This window comes from Vulpes vulpes, chromosome 12 (genome assembly GCF_048418805.1).
Source record: "Vulpes vulpes isolate BD-2025 chromosome 12, VulVul3, whole genome shotgun sequence".
NCBI classification, from domain to species: domain Eukaryota; kingdom Metazoa; phylum Chordata; class Mammalia; order Carnivora; family Canidae; genus Vulpes; species Vulpes vulpes.
The window spans coordinates 111,851,221-111,869,257 of NC_132791.1; the positions used below are offsets into that span (position 1 = coordinate 111,851,221).

The window sequence follows — 18,037 nt, forward strand, 5'->3', positions numbered from 1 at the left end:
AACAGGAATCTAAATAAAAGTTTTTTTTAAAGGTAATATATTTTTTTAAAAACATGCTATGCTGATGGAGACAGAGGTAGTTGATGGCATCTGAAATTTGAGAATATTTATTGTTGGAGAGCATTTTCTATTGGATCAATGACTTAAAAAAAGGATGAAAAGTTTTTTAAGTATTATTTTTACCTTTAAATAAGGCAAAATACCAAGCAAATCCCCCAGGAACCCCTAGCAGATTTATTTGGCACCTTCTAAAACTTCATAATTGTGATTAGGTAGTTCAAAACCAACATTCTAAAAAAAAAAAAAAAAACCAACATTCTTTTGTAACAATATTAATTAACTTTCTTTGACCTGTATCCCCAGGAGCTATTTTCTTCTAAGTCTCTAAGGCAAATAAGCTCAGGAAAAAACATAGTTCATCCACTTACAAAAGAAGAGAAAATTTACATAAGAAAGGAAGCTTTATAGAGAAAAAGAACAGGATAACTTTTTAAAAAATGTTCAAGTCACTTTTAATCTGCTGATTTAGAGTATTCGAGGCCATTTAGTAAGCTCTCCAGCGGAAAATTTAATATTCTAGGAACCGTGAAGTTGGAACAAGACATCAAAAACTATATTAAGTCCCCGTCACTGGGCTGTCACTTGGCAAGAATGATGTAAGAAGGATTCTGCATCAGCCAATTCTGAGTTACTGTATGAGGTTCTATACCCAAAACAACCTGGCTTCTAAATAATTCTAATGATTGAGAATTAACCAAAGACTCAAAACTAGCCTTCTTGAAAGGGGAAAAATACCTGTGAATAGAGAATCAATGATTTTCTGGGATAATTCTTTCAAATAGAGTCAGGGATGATCTACTCTAATCCAGCTGATTAATGCCTGCAAGTTTTTCAAGCCTCTTAATATTTGGCCACCACATTCTCTGCCTGCAAAACCAGACTCTAGATTCATTTCTGTGTGAAACTCACTGGGAAGTTAGGGAGCAAAGGGGATTTCTAGATCATGGAGGTATTTAAGGGCTGCCATTTTGAAAAAAGGTCAGTATTTGGTTCGAAAAGTCAGAGCATGAGCGTGTATTTGGAATTTACAAAGAAAGATTTTTCTATTCAACATAAGAGCTTTTTATTCAGCCAGTGCTAAAGCAAGATAGAGATTTCCCCCACACTAAATCATCCAAGCCATGGCTGAATGTAAATGATGGGGAGGATGCTAATCACAAGGACACATATTGGGGTTGGGTGGTTCAGTGACCCAGTAAATTTTATTTTATCTTTAAGAGATATTTCTATGAACTAGACATAAAAATAGAAGTGGCAAAAGAAAAATGCCAAAGTACAATATTTAGAGTAAATTCATGCACACATAATATCACAATTGGAGCCTCTTACTATGTCTACATGTACAAAACATGCTTGGAGAATCTTACATCATCTATACAATTGGTGAAATGTAAGTAAACTTTTTCATCTATGTTTTATTTACTAATACATTACTCTTGTTAAATGTATCTTCTCATGTATAGTCTCGCTAATCTGTCATATTCTTAGTGGGATCAGATGCAAATCTGGGGGATTCATGTTAAGAGTGCACTAAAAATATTCCTCAGTTCCAAATTAAACTTTCCATAATTTATTGCTATTTATTCAAGAAACAGTTTGCCCTAATTATTCACCTCCTTTAAATTTATCTCAATCCTTTCCGAACGAAGCCATATTTTTTTAACAAGAATCTGTTAATATTGTCATGCGTTTGATTTAATTTAAACTTCACAGTAGCTTATCTTGAATGTTGTATTTATCTAACACATTAATCTGAAAGTGTGAACTATCATTTGTCTGTTGAACAACCTCATGGAAATAACAAGATGACACACACAAAAAAACAGACACGCAGTGCCTCAGAGAGAAAGTTCATATAAGATTTCACACACTATTATACTGGTATAGATATTCATGATTAGCCACTTATGTGCAGTAATTTATAGGATCATTTGAGAGCTTGTTTACTAGAGCATAGATTAGAATCTTCAAAGTCGGAAAGGGAATTGAAAACTAACTGGCAGCAGGACTTTAAGACATTGAATGGATCTTGTGAATGTGTAGTCCAACATTCTGATTTTTCAGATAAGAATACTGAAGTCCAGGCTGTCCCTGGCTGGCATAATTTGATGAGTTTGAACACATACACATCTTCATAATATCATCACCACAATTAAGCAACACACACACTCAACACCTCCCAGAGTTTCCTTTACACAATCATGCTACCGTGAGATATTTAGCCAGTTGATTAGCATTGGTAATTTAGATGATCGACATTTCCTTCCTGTATAGATAATGACTGAGTAAACGTTCTTGCACATAAATCACATAAAATTCATCAAATTATGAGTATTAAATATGGACAGTTCTTTGTTGTATTTTTTTTAAGATTTTATTTATTCATGAGAGACACAGAGAGACAGAGAGGCAGAGGCAGAGACATAAGCAGAGGGAGAAGCAGGCTCCTCACAGGGAGCCCAATGTGGGACTCGATCCCAGGACCCCAGGATCACACCCTGAGCCAAAGGCAGACACTGAACTGTTGAGCCACCCAGATGTCCCTCTTTATTGTTTTTAAGATTTTATTTTTAAATGACATCTACACACAACATGGGACTTGAACTCATGACCCCAAGATCGAGTCACGCTCTTCCCCCACAGAGCCAACCAGGTCCCTCATGTGCAGTTCTCTTTATATCAACTGTACTGAAAAAAAAAAAAAAAGCCGATTTAAAAAAAATGAGTGTGCAGAGTTTTAGTAGTTGATATGGATTATTATATACGAAAAAAGAAAAATTGGAAAAGTCAGTTACAAAATAGTATGTCAGCATCATTTATTTTAGATACACATATGTATGTAATTTAATTTTGAAACAGCCTGGAAATACATTCGCCAAAATGTTGTCCCTGTATCTCTAACAGATTTGCTTACAGATTAAAATTTTCTTTTTTATATTTGCATATTCTATTTTTTTGCACTGAAAAATGTGAAGTTTTTTTTTTTTGTAGTGGGAAACAAAAAATGAAATAGGAAGGCAAAATTTTTATGTTGGAAAAAGGGTAGAGAGGGAGATGGGAAATGGAAATTGAGAGGTATAAACTCTATTTGTTAAGGATGAGCTAAGTAAAATCTAGACCAAAAAAGAGCATTGAGGTTAAAGCCTGGATGCTTTTAACCTGAAATGGGGATATCTGTGCCAAAGAACATTTCTCAGATACCAGGATAAAGAATAACTAGATTATCTTGATGCATAGTTTTATGATTTCAACTAATCAAGTAAATGGAGTGAGCTAAATTACCTCTATTTTACCCTCTTGTGTATAATCTGTACCTCTCTGATTTTATCACAATTATATCACGTCCCCTTAAATAATCAGCCAGACATAAGGGAGACAAAGAAAAATACCATATGATTTCACTTACATGTGGAATCTAAAAAACAAAACAAATGAACAACAGACTTGTAAATACAGAGAACAAGCTGGTGATTGTCAGAGAGGAGGTGATGGAGGAATGTGATTAAGAGGGTCAAATTAAAAAAAAAGGGTCAAATTTCCAGTTATAAAATAAATATGTTACAGGGATGAAAAGTATAGCATATGGAATATAATCAATAATAATGCAATAACGTATGGTGGTGACACATGGTAACTACACTTATGCTGAAATGAAGTAATGCATAGGATTATTGAATGAATATGTTGTATACTTGAAACACTGTATGTTAATCATCCTTCAATAAAAAATAATAATCAACCAGATATATGATGTATAGCTTACATACTTCACAGAATTTGTAGAAGATAGGTTTTGGACACAGGGCATAACCTAAAGATAAGATAAGCAGCACCATGCCCTTTTGATGTGTCACCTAAAGTGATGAGCAGGAACCATGAATCATTGTTCCTTTCAGATATTTCTGGTCTGTTTCCATAGATCTATATATGCAAGGAAAAGACTCAAAATGGACTCTGGAGATCACCAAATATCAGAAAAAAGAAATTAACCTTTATCTCTTACTCGTGGCAGCTCACCAATGTCAAGTGCCCAAGGGAAGAAAATTTGTTCTAGAAAGGGCTGGAAAGTATTTTAAGATTTCTCTCTCAGTGACTGTAAACTTCAGAAAAATAGTTCTAGTTAAAGTGTGGGTCGAGGGCGCTTGGGTGGCTCAGTGGTTGGGCATCTGCCTTCAGCTCAGGTCATGATCCCGGGGTCCTGGGATCGAGTCCTGCATCAGGCTCCCTCTGCCTATGTCTTTGCCTCTCTCTGTGTCTCTCATGAATAAATAAATGAAATCTTTAAAAAATAAAGTGTGAGTCAGGTCTTCCATACCACATTTTTTTAATTAATTAATTTATGTATTTATTTATTTTCATACCACATTTTTAACCAGGAAAATGAAGCTGGCTGCACTGAAGAGAAGAGAAATTTCATTTAATGAGAATGAATATAACTGTATTACTGGAAGAAAGCTTCAAAAAATTTTTAATTCACTCTTCTCCCTTTGTTTTATGGGAAAAGTTGTGTCGAAATGGTATTTTGATTTTCCCAAGGATGCCCAATAATGACTTTCCAATAGAGGGTTGACCCGTCTCCCAGTGGAAGACACTCTCCACAACACATTTCCAACAGATATTTGTAAAATTTCGTCCTGAGCTGATTTTCCTTTTCTTGCTTCTTAAGGGAGACGCTGCCCACCTCGTAGCCATAGCCATGGGGAATTGGAGCACAGTGACCGAATTTACCCTAATTGCCTTCCCTGTTCTCTTAGAGCTTCGAATCTTCCTCTTTGTGGTTCTTTTGCTGACTTACACACTAACAGCAACAGGAAACATTATCATTATCTTCCTAATATGGACTGATAATCGCCTGCAAACTCCAATGTACATTTTCCTCAGTAATTTGTCCTGTCTAGATATTTTATATACCACGGTCATTACCCCAAAGTTGCTAGCCTGCCTCCTTGGAGAGAAGAAAACCATATCCTTTGCTGGCTGCATCACTCAAACGTATTTCTACTTCTTTCTGGGGACAGTGGAGTTTATCCTCTTGGCGGTGATGTCCTTTGACCGCTACGTGGCCATCTGTAACCCCCTGCGCTACACCACCATCATGAACAGCAGGGCCTGCCTCCTGCTGGTTCTGGGCTGCTGGGTGGGAGCCTTCCTCTCCGTGTTGGTACCAACCATTGTAGTGACAAGGCTGCCTTATTGTAGGAAAGAAATTAATCATTTTTTCTGTGACATTGCCCCTCTTCTGCAAGTGGCCTGTGTAGACACTTACCTCATTGAGCAGATAAACTTCCTTCTATCTGCCCTCGTCATCCTGAGCTCCCTAGCATTCACAGCTGGGTCCTACACCTACATCATCTCTACCATCCTGCGCATTCCCTCAGCCCAAGGCCGCCAGAAAGCTTTTTCTACCTGCGCTTCTCACATTACGGTTGTGTCCATTGCTTATGGGAGCAACATCTTTGTGTATGTGAGACCCAGTCAGAACTATTCCCTGGATTTTGACAAGGTAGCTGCTGTCCTCATTACAGTGGTGACCCCTCTTCTGAACCCTTTTATTTATAGCTTAAGAAATGAAAAGGTGAAAGAAGTGTTGAGAGAGACAATGAACAGAATCATGTCCTTGATACTAAGGAAAACTTGACATTCGTGTTTAGTATATCACACAACATTTCTTATCTTCAATACATTCATTCTGCATCAATATAGTACCATGTTGACTTTCCAGAAACCTGAGACTGTCAACAGGATGAGCAATGACTGTACCAAATTGAAGGAAATTCTGCTTACATCTAGAAAAAAAAAAAAAATCTAAGCCATAAAAAAAAAAAAAATCTAAGCCATCAACTCGTATATTCAAGGCTTTAAACCATGAAACATTACCTAAATAGGATCTAGAGTTTCCCAAATCTAATCTCAGCTAAATCAGTGTATTTTCCAGATGACTTTGACCATGTCACAACTTATCTAAGCTTTAATGTCTCCATCTCTAAATGAAATAATAGATAATAAAACATCACTACTTGTAGGAAGACAAGTAAAGTTAGAACATTTAAGCTCTTGGATTAGGCACTCTTGAAAATTTCAAGAGTTTCAGTTTTCACCTACACATACCACTAAAATTAGAACAATGCAAAGATTAGCATGGCCCTGCAGAAGGATAACATGCAAATTCATGAAACATTCCATATCATTTGGTGGCAGATGGTAATTAGACTTGTCATTTCATAATGTATAAAAATATAGAGTCCCTATGATATGTACCTGAAACTAATTCGTGTGTCAATTACACTTCAATTTTTTTTTAAAGGTACTAAAAAAAAAAAAAAAAAAAAAGCAAACCTGAGTGAAAGGTGGAGATATTTGCTGAGAAAAGGAACATAAGAAAGGCAGGTCACAAATGACTTTGGTAAAATATTTAACAAAATTTGGGGGGGTAAAAGCCAAAATGAAGTAGGTACAATAATCTGAATATATAAAGAAACAATATAAATAAAATCAATATTTTCAAGCAGGTTAGCTGAGATTATAAGCAGTATGATAATATAAAGGAAATGTGTGTTAGAAAATATTTTCTAAGAGGAGATGTGTTTGCTTTTTTCCAATACTAATTGGAGGAGTATAGTCGTGGCCTTAGGCTGAGGCAACAGGAGAGCATAAATGACTATTATGATGGGTTACCCAAATGACCAAAGGTGAGGACATCAAGAACATGAAGGAAAGGATAGTTATTGGCGGAAGTTTGTATTACATACTAATAAATATGAATGGATGAATTCAGAAGTGGAACCTATAGCAACCAGGTGAAAATTGTCACAGTCCTTTGTGATGGATGGCCCAAAATGAACCTTAAGAAGAGGCTTAGCACCTAACTTTGGGTAGAAAAATGGCCAAAGAAAAAGTATAATTTTTAATAATGTGTGAAGAATAGAGCAAGTGACCTAGATCCCCATCCATCACATTCCTATTTATTAGTATGTAATACAAACTTCCATCAATAACTATCCTTTCCTTCATGTTCTTGATGTCCTCACCTTTGGTCATTTGGGTAACCCATCATAGTAGTCATTCATGCTCTCCTGTTGCCTCGGCCTAAGGCCACGACTATCCTCAGACATTGAATAACAAGCAGTGGAGGATCGTGATTGTTGCAAGAGGGAATTGAAGTGAGCCTACAACCGCCCTGGGGTGCAGCCTAAATGCAGTTTCTAGACGGCAGCGTGGGGCTGGAGCATTCAACCAGAGGCTGGCAGGGTCTCTGAATTGAGCAGAGATCAGAGTTTGGGAAGGTGGGTGACTTGTCTTTGTAGAGAAGAGGAGCAGGGATGAGAGACATACACAGAAAGAAAACTCTGGAGATAGGCAGAAGGATATCCTCAAGACTTCAGCTAAGTATAGAGCTAAGCATCCATTAAAAAAATAAAATAAAACAAAAACAAAAACAAAAAAACAACCTGAAGGTGCAAAAGGATCCATGAGAAATAAATTTTTTGTGTGTGATCACATAGGGATGGACAGAGTTTTTTTTTCCTAGCAACCACAGTGAAAATTGAAACTACATGAGGCATAAGATAAAGTAATGGGGATAAATTATGCCAAAAGCAAAAGAAAACCCAGGTTTTTCTTGAAAGAGTTTTAAAATGAGATTTGAAAGGATTAACTTGATCCACAAGTAACTGAAGTGCCAAGGAGAACAACGTCTAACATGCCTTAAAAGAATCCAACCAATTCCAACACTTAACAAAGTAAAATACACGGCATCCAAACAAAAATGTGTAGGCAAAACAAAGAAGCAGGATATTGTAACACATAACCAGAAGGGAGGTCATCGACAGAAACAGACCCAGAAATGATGGGAATTACCAAGCAAAGAATATTTAAGTAGCTACTATAAATACATTCCATATGCCTGAGAATGTAAATGATTTAATGTAATGTAAAATGATTTAATGGTGAAATCATTAAATGCATAAAATTAAAAACGACTAAAAGCATTTATGATATAACTAGTCTCAAGCAGTGGTCATAACCCTGCTCTATCATAACCTCCCCTTCATCCTGCACTTTTAAAATCTTTATTTGTATTATTCTATGTTTTGTTAACAACCATTATTCTCAGACAGAATTGGCCATGATGATACCATATTCTCAAAGTATTAGACAAAGAGCTTTGTAGGAAATGTTTTTGCCTGAAATGCAATATACATAAACTATAAACAAAATGCCCAAGGCTTCCACTAGTTCTTCTACCCTTGATCTTGCACACAAGATTACGTGTAGGAGTTGGGACGCAATTTCCTCGTGACCTCACCAGTCTGTGAACATGAAGCAGGTCACAATAAAATTCCAAATGTCACCGGTGCTCGCCCTTCTCACCCAGACCATGTACCATAGGTTCTCACTCTCCTATGCGATTCCAAGTATTTCTTGGAATCCCCAAGAGATGTTTCATGTATAGTTATGAACTTCACTTAATATTATCTGGCTCTGTCTGTCCTTTGCTGATTTATACCATCTTTGAAGTGGCTTGAAAATACAACTTTCTCATTGTCACTGCAGACTACTTCCTCAGTAAGAAAGTGGAAGTAAGTGACAAAGAAGCTTTAAATGTCTTTGACTGATCCTAAAATACCAGACCACTGAGATGCCAGAAATGCTGCTCTGAGCTCTGATATACCTGCTAAAGTTAGGGACACTAAGCCGTATCCCAAGCAGAAGTCAGGAGAACCCCCATTATCCACCTGGGCACAGATGTAAGAAAGCTTATGCCCTATATCCCAAAGAGCCCCTCACTTTCTTCAAACAGCCCCTTTGTTTATAAGATTTAAAAAATGATGGAGCACCTGGGTGGCTCAGCTGGTTGAGGGTCTGCCTTCAGCTCAGGTCATGATCTCAAGGTCCTGGGATGGAGCCCTGCATCAGGATCTCCACTCGGTGGGGAGCCTGCTTCTCCCTCTCCCTCCTCCTGCTGCTCCCCCTGTTTGTTCTCTCTCTCTCTCTCTCTAATAAATAAAATCCTTTAAAAAAAAAAGATTTAAAAATGAACCCACAGGGTTTGGGTAGATAACCAATATCTGAAACAGATGTCACGTTATCTTCCCCACCCTGGTGTTACCTACACATGTCCACCACCCCCAGCTGAAATTCTCATATAAGTGGACTCAGAATTTCTTTACCTGCCAATGTGTCACATAGTCTCCACCTGACACCCTTAAGTCAAAAAGAATTCAAATGTAGTATATTTGAATATCTGAGATGACTTTGTAAGAACTCTCATATCCCTTTCAATTCATGCCCCTGTCCTTTGGATAAACTGAAGAAACAACTAAAGCAAAGCTGTGCATGCTTGGTATTGCCCTACATGAAACAGACACAAAGAAGAGTAAGATATTAAATTTCTTGGAATTGGAGTGCTCATGAATGCCTTAGAAGTTTGAAAGTGATTAGCATCTATTAGAAAAATTCTCTAGAGATTTTTATATTTATGAATTTAACCCCTAGTTTTTAATATAATCAAACGGAAAAGAAAGATTCAATGATAAATCCATCTTAGCGGCAAACTGATAATCCATGAAAATCCATTCTCTTAACTAAATTGAATTTAAATAAAACCAAAAAAAAAAAAAAAAGAAGGAAAGAAAGTAAGAAAGAAAAGGAAAGGAAAGGAAATCCATTCTCTCAATTAGTAATTTACCAGGTATAGATCTTACTGATAGAAATTTGATGCTCTTCCCTTTAAATGCCTAATCACAAGGCACCTGGGTGGTTCAGTGGTTGAGCATCTTGATTTGGCTCAGGTTGTGATCCCTGGGTCCTGGGATCCAGTTCCACATCGCCCCCCACCCCCCGCATGGAACCTGCTTCTCCCTCTGCCTATGTCTCTACCTCTCTGTGTGTCTCTCATGAATGAATGAGAGAAAAGAAGAGAAGAGAAGAGAAGAGGAGAGGAGAGGAGAGGAGAGGAGAGGAGAGGAGAGGAGAGAAGAGAAGAGAAGAGAAGAGAAGAGAAGAGAAGAGAAGAGAAGAGAAGAGAAGAGAAGAGAAGAGAAGAGAAGAGAAGAAGAGGCCTAATCACTTTTTTGTTTGTTTTCATAAACATCATAAGGAAGTTCTTGATCTTCGCAGGGTTAAATTTGAAAATTAAGTTTCATTCGCAACACACTCCAACCACAAGGGGGAGAACAAGACACACACAGCACCTGTCACACAGACGCGCAAAACCCCCAAGCACTTTACCTCCTCCTGTCAGAGGGGTTGTAATTACCCAGTTCACTGAATTGTGGTATTCCAGGGGATCACGGCTCACATTGTACTCTATGACATATTTCAAATTCAGGATCTATAAAGCCTATGTGTTTGGGGGCTTTAGATGTGATAAGCGCATCAATTAAAATGGTTAAGAATCCTTGGAATCCATTTTTCAGAGAAGTATATATACTTCACATATATATGGTTCAGTAAGAGAGACCTTCCTCCTACTGAGGAAGACAGGTTGCCCTTCCCCTATAATTCCCACATTAAACTATTATTAGTACAGGGCAGAGGGACATGACACCTTTACTGAAGGCATGTGACTCTAGGTCTTACAGACAAATTCTTTTTTTCTCCCCCTAGTGTGCTTTCCCTTGGATTCTTTCCATACTTTTTCTTTTCTTTCTTTAATCTTTGAATGTTTTGAAATACTTATTTTTTATAAACAAAATATTTCTCTCTGAAAGCTCATACCCAAAAAGTAATTTTATAAAAATGTAAAATGACTTATGCCCTTGTCCATTAAAGTAACCTCAATGATCTAAATATTGAAAATTAATATCAATAGAATGAATATTTTTATATGTACTTTAATCAGTTTTTCTAAGAATGCATCTTTTTTCCATTCAGTATTACTTTTTAAATATGTCAACAACTGGGGCACCTGGCAGCTCAGTTGGTGAAGCTCCGACTCTTGATTTCAGCTCAGGTCATGATTTCAGGATCTGAGTTCAGGCCCCACAGCCAGCTTGGCACTCAGCAGGGAGACTGAGATTTTCCCTCTCCTTCTGCCTTTCCTCCCATTGTGCATGCACTCTCTCTCACTCTCAAAACAAATAAATAAACATTTCAACAACAAAAAATCTACAATTTTTTTCAAGTCTGCATTTTTCTTAATTAAAAAAACTATACATACACAGAGAGAGTGACTGAAATACAGCTGTTTTCATCATGGGCTAATGGTGGATGTAATGAAATTTAGGGGAATTACTATCTTCATTTCTGTAGCCACTTTAATTCTATATTGTTTGAAAGGCATTTAGATTTTGGTTGCATTTTGTTCAGAGTAAACCAGCAATGTTCAACCAAACTTTTAACAAATAGAATGCCAAATAGTTTCACGTTTTGAGGTGTTAGGAAATAGCAATTATTGAAAATGGAGTTTGCAAACATTAAGACATCGAAATTTATACATACTAAAGCAAGGGAAGAGTTGAGCAAGCTATAAAATTAAAACTCCAATGGCATACAATACTTAATTTTGAAATCCTTTTAATTTTTTAGGGTAATTTTGTGTATACACTAGTTTGTTTTAAGGAAACAGAATTCTAGAATTAAAACTATTTAGTCTTGAAAAATATGAATGTTTTTAAAATTTAAATTGCTTTCCACAAAGTTTATATTAGTTTTTACTGCCAAATACTGTTTATAGAAACTACCTCTGACTTAAAACATACTCCTGAAAGAGTATAGTAGGCTCAACAAGATATAATCTCAGAAAACAAAGGTAGACTGATAGATAATAATATTAGTGAATAATTAATACTAAGTATGTCGTGATAGATTGCATTACTTTAAGAGTAATTTTTTATTATAGTAGCAAGACTACTTCACATAAGATCTACCTTCTTAAAATTTTAAGTGTACAAGATAGGATTGTAATCTATAAGCACAACTTTGCACAGCAGATCTCTAGAACTTGTTTAACTTACATAACTCAAACTTTAGATCTTTGAACAGCAACTACACCCAGCCCCTGGCAACCACCATTCTACTCTCTGTTTCTATTAATTTGACCATTTTAGATTTTTCATATAACTAGAATCATGCAGTATTTGTCCTTCTGCAAACTGCCTTACTTCATAATGGACTTCAAGACCATCCATGTGGCAGGATGGTAGGATTTCCTTCATTTTTGAGGCTGACATTCAGCTATATACATTCCATTTAAGGTATACAGCACCCTTTTCTTTATCCATTAGCCATCAGTGGACACTTGGGTTTTTCCCATATCTTGACTATTGTGAATAATGCTGCAATGAACAGGAGAGTTTAGAGGAGGAAAATGTTTTCTTCTCCTATTCCAAGTTCTTTGTCTGGACTAATAATTGGTATCAGACAGGGGCACCTGGGTGGCTCAGAAGTTGAGCATCTGCCTTCGGTTCAGGTCAAGATCCCAAGGTCCTGGGATCAAGTCCCACATCAGACTCCCCACAGGGAGCCTGCTTCTCCCTCTGCCTATGTCTCTGCCTCTCTCTCTGTGTCTCTCATGAATAAATAAAATCTTTTTTTTAAATGATATAAGACAGATTAACAGAAGAAAACTGAATTTAATTCCATATTACTGAAGCCCCACAAAGAGGGCTCTGAGAAAATGAGGCAAATGAGGTTTGTATGCCATCCTGAGTTAGAGAAGGGGTAGAGGTCTGGGACTTCTAAGAGAAGGAAGACAACTCACAGGAAAATGGGAAAAGCAAATGTTTGCCAGGTGAAGAAGTCATTAAGTTAAAAAAAAATAGAATCTTTGGTGGTAGCTCTCTTTCTGGCACAGGCTCCCCATCTAAATTCTTTTAGGCAATTAAAGTGGAGGTAAAAAGCTCTCCTTGAGTCTATTGGACCTTGATCGTCTCCAGCTAAAAATAATCTGCATGCTAAAGTGGCACAGTCTTGGGCGCTTGCTCTAAACCCATTGGGGTGCAGCAATCCTGATTCAAGATTGTGATTTCAAATAGTTTGGATATACACCCGGATTTCTGGATTATGTAGTAGTTCTATTTTTAATTTTTTGAGGGACCTGCATACAGTTTTCCATAGTGGCTGCACCATCTTACATCACATCAGTGGTGTCCCTGGGTTCTAGTTTCTTCACATTCTTCCCAACACTTGCTGTCTTTTGTTTTTGTAAAATATCCATTTTAACAGGTGTGAGTTTATATCTCATTTTGGTTTTGATTTGCATTTCCCTGATGATTAGTAATGGTGAGCATCTTTTTCATATACCTATTGGCCATTTTTATGTCTTCTTTGGAGAAATGTTTATTCTTTTGCCCACTTTAATCAGCTACTTGGGGGATTTTTTGCTACTGAAATATAGGAAATCCTTATGTATTTTGGATAGAATCTCCAATTAGATACATGGTTTGCAAATTTTTCTCCCATTCTGTTTCTGTCTTTTCACGCTGTTGATTTTTTCTTTTATCATGCAGAAGCTTCTTCGTTTGAGGTAGTTCCACTTGTTTATTTTTGGTTTTGTTGTCTATGCTTTTGGTGTCAAATCATTGCCAGTCCCACATCATGAAGTTTATCCCCTGTTTTCCACTGTAAGCAGCCTTACAGTTTGAGATCTTATGTTTAAATCTTTCAATCCATTTTGAGCTGATTTTTATAGATGATGTGAATCCAGTTTCATTCTTTTGCATGTGGATAGCTAATTTTCTCAACATAATTTACTAAAGAGACTGTCCTTTCCCCATTGTGCATTCTTGGCTCCTTTATCAAATATCAGTTGAGTTTATATGCAGGGATTACATATGGACTATTTTGTTTGTTAAAAAGAAAAACCACAGGCCCAAAATGGAGTCACTTAGGCCGAGTCAATGGCCTATTAAGTCTGGGGCTTAATATCTAACCTAACTGTAATTTCAACCTCCCCCAGTAATGTAGTCTTAACTGATCAGTCAGGAATTTTCTGGTCAGGACCAAAGAGGTAATCAGTGACATGGACCTCTCCATCCCCCAGAGGAAGATGAGGTAATCAGCATGATAAGATCCACTACTCCTTCCCTTAAGGGAACGTGATCTTGCCTGAAACAATCCTTTCTTTTCCCTTTGCTAATTATCCCACCCTCTCTCTGTTTATAAAAATCCTTGCATTTTGTAGAGCTCCTTGGAGCTTTTTGCTGATTGCTAGACGTAATGCTGCCTGATTCATAATCACTTGATAAAGCCAATTAAATGTTCAAATTCAGCAGAAGTTTGTTTTTTAACATGTTTCATTAACATGTTTTAAAGCCAATTAAATGTTCAAATTCAGAGTAGAAGCTTGTTTTTCAACCTGTTTCATTGTTCTATATGTCTGTTTTTATGCCAGTGCCATACTGTTTTGATTACTGTGGCTTTATGATATACTTTAAAAATCAAGAAATGTGAAGCTTCCAGCTTTATTCTTTTTCAAGATTGCTTTAACTATCCTGGAGTCTTTTGTGGTTCCATATGAATTTAGGATTTTTTTTTTCTATTTCCTTAAAAAAAATACAATTAAGACTTTGATAGGGATTACATTGAATCTGTAGATCATTTTGGGTAGGATAGACATTTAACAATATTAAGTCTTCCAATCCATGAACATAGATGCCTTTCCATTATTTATTCATGTCTTCTTTAATTTCTTTCATCAGCAATTTATAGTTTTCAGTGTGCAAATCTTTCACCTCCTTGGTTAAGTTTATTCCTAAGTGTTTTATTTTTTGTATACTATTATAAGTGGGATTATTTATTTTTTGGATATTGTTGAATAAAAAATGCAACTGATTTTTCTATGTCAATCCCCTTCTTTTTCTTTATGCCATCAAAATAGGAAGATATCAAGGACCAATATTAGAGTGTAATCCTGAGGTGTCAACTGAAGCTACTTTTAATGGTGGATCTACCTTCTTTTATAGGCAGGAGAAGTCTTGGCATCAAAGTCTCACATCAAAGAAATACATTGAGATTGCACTCCAAGACTAGTGACAAAGAGCATTTCTTTCCTGGCCTTATCGTCTAGGCACTCGTGGAAGAAGCTGCAGCTGCTATAGACAGCTGGTTGCAAAATTGAGAATTTGGTATAATGGGTCCCAGCCATCTCTCTTTCTATTGATTTCCACCTTACAAAAATTTTAAATTTTTGAGAGAAATGTATTGAGCATACATGAGAATTTGAGTTTTTATTATTTACAAATTGTATTTTGGATAACAGAAATGAAGACTTTAGAGATACAGGTCATAATAGTTGGCTTTTGAAAAATTCAATAACTTACATAGCAATTTACTTCCAACTTCCAACCTAGAAGGGTCCTGGTGTTGAAGTAGAATCAGGTTCACAGAATGCAGAACTCAAATTTAGTTTAATAAAGAATATTTTTTAAGACTTTATTTATCTAACACAGAGAGAGAGAGAGAGAGAGAGTATGGGGGGAGGGGCAGAGGGAGAGAGAGAACCAGGCTCCCCTCTGAGCAGGGAGCCCAACATGGTGCTAGATCCCAGGATCCCAGGATCATGACTCAAGCCAACGGCAGATACTTAACCATCTGAGGCACTCCAACAAGTAACAGTTTTTAAGAAAGTGAGAAACAGAAGTCTCCTATATCAAGTGTGACAAGGAGGTCCTAAATGGGCCAATTCTATAAACTTATAAAATATTTTCATTTCTACAAATATTAGTAAGGCATCAGTGATATAAACTGGCAATTTGGGCCTAGGTCACATGGCATATTGATAGAAAGTCCAAGTACACTCTCTGTTCTTCATGCATGAGAACATTCTGCAAGTCCACAATGCCAGGAGGCCACTGGCAGGAGGAACACACAGCTGTCTTCTATCCATGGATCATCATTGAACTGAGAAGTTAAGAGCAGCTGACAGGAACAGCTGAGGCTTACAACAAGCTGGCACAGATGAGAAGAGTGAAAACCTGACCAGGAATGAACTCTATGAAACCTGGAAGTGACAGACTAGATGGTGGTTTAGAAATAACCCTTGAATGGGAATCAGATACTCTGGGTTCCAGTCATGGTCCAGCCACAAACTAGATCACTAGCTTCACGTAAGTCACTAAATTTCTGAGCTGCTTCCATGATAAAAGATGTGATTGTGTTTTATATATCAGGCCTTCATCCAATTCTATAACAGTGCTTCTCAAACTCAAATACACATACCAATTACCTGAAGAACTTGTGAAAAATGTAGATTCTAATTTACTAGATCTGAAGTGGAGCTCAATCTTTTGCATTTCCAATTAGCTCCAATGAGATGCAATGCTATTTCTTTGCATGTTGTGGTCTTGTAGAAAGGCACCCGAATTTGCTGGTTCAATACTCCTAGGCAGGATCAATCAATAAGGGAACATTAAGTGTCTGATTGGCCCTTTCAAATAAAGGGCTGAAGAAGGAAAGTAAGTAGAAGAGAGATTAGGCCAGGAAATTTGACAAAGATCAAAGCACAACTCCAAAATATAAGGAACTGAAGTCAGGGCTTACCATGCAAGTAGATGTTTAATGGTTGTGTCAAATATCAAAATATATGAGCATTGCTAAGAACTTTTGAGTCAGTAAGGAACAGCAGCCCTAGGGGAATTTCATTTGTCAAGTGGGTTATGCTGCTAATAGTTAAAAAATACTTGTAAAAAGTAGTCTCTTAATTGGTCATTTGTGTATTAAACTTGCCCAAAGAATACTTTGTTGAAAAGAAGTCTTAGTTTTGAGATAACTCAAATTTATCAATTTCTTTGAGTTATAATTTATAGCTTTGAACTTTAGTTTAATCAAAACAAAAGCACTCACCCCAGATTACAAAGCCATTCTCCTACATTTTCTTCTGTACAGTTTTGTTTTGTTTTGTTTCAGAGGACTCAGGCAAGAGCAGGGTGGTGGGGGAGGGGCTGATGGAAATGGAGAGAAAGAATCTTAAGTAGGCTCCACGCCATGCAAGGAGTCTGACTCGGGGCTCCATCTCATCATCTCATGACCTGAGCCAAAATGAAGAGTCAGATGCCCAACTGACTGAGCCACCCAGGTACCCCTCTTCTTTACAATTTGTTTTACTTTTTCCACATTGAGGACTTTAATCTGTAAGAATCTTCCTTTTCATGAGATGTTTCATACAGACACAGTTTTAATTTTCTCTTCTGTTTGTTGCTCTATAAGCCTTCTCAATTAGAGATTTATTTTTTCCTAATTTTGGGAAATGTCTCTATTATTTCCTCAAATATGACCTCTCTATTTTTTTCTTTCCTGCTGAAACTCCTCTGTATCTCTTAGCTTTAAATATATATATATATTTTTTCTATCTTGTTCTTCTTTCCTGTTGCCTTCTAGACAGTCTTCAGTGTGACCTTCCAACTCATTAGTTGTTCTTCAGTTATATCCATGCTACAATTTAGTTGTTTTCTTTTAATTATTAAATTTCACAGACTAACATTTCTTGTTTGGTTCTTGTATCTGACTTCCTATTCTTTTTATTTCTCTAGTATCTTCCCTTATTTCCTTGAATATTCTTACTTTGCATATTTAAATTGCCTTCTATTAGTATGCTACTTCAGTTGGTAGCTGGTGATCTTTTGTCTTTTTTTTTTTTAAGATTTTATTTATTTACTTGAGAGAAAGAGAGCACAAGAGAGAGAACACAGACAGTGTAGGGGACAGAGGGAAGGGAAAAGCAGACTCCCCACTAAGCAGGGAGTCTGACTCTGGGCTTGATCCCAGGACCTGATTATGACCTGAGCTGAAGGCAGATGCTTAACATCAAAGACTGAGCCACCCAGGTGCCCCCTGTTTTGTCTTTTTTTTTTTTTTAATAGACATTTTATTCATTTTTGTCTATTGTTTACCTGTGAACTCATGTACCTTGGGAAATGCCAACTACTCCTTTTGGTAATTCATGTTGATAAGGAGCCAAAGGCCATGTACTAGTCTTTGATCTGATAAATGTAAGGCAGTAGTCTGCAAACTATGGCCCATGGGCCGAATTGGCCCC

General features: G+C 36.8%; 1 protein-coding gene and 1 pseudogene across 1 annotated transcript; both read left to right on the forward strand.

Annotated features, from left to right (window-relative positions):
- The first annotated feature begins 4,756 nt into the window (after positions 1 to 4,756).
- Positions 4,757 to 5,698, forward strand: OR6M1 (olfactory receptor family 6 subfamily M member 1). The gene has a single exon (XM_025998860.1). It carries the CDS (start codon positions 4,757 to 4,759, stop codon positions 5,696 to 5,698), a length of 942 nt encoding a protein of 313 aa, XP_025854645.1.
- Positions 5,699 to 6,149: 451 nt separating this feature from the next.
- Positions 6,150 to 6,249, forward strand: LOC112920402 (U6 spliceosomal RNA; annotated as a pseudogene).
- The last annotated feature ends 11,788 nt before the right edge of the window (positions 6,250 to 18,037 follow it).

Bases quoted from the DNA above. Each gene is read 5' to 3' on its own strand.
- OR6M1 (XM_025998860.1), top strand. From the start codon at position 4,757: ATGGGGAATTGGAGCACAGTGACCGAATTTACCCTAATTGCCTTCCCT.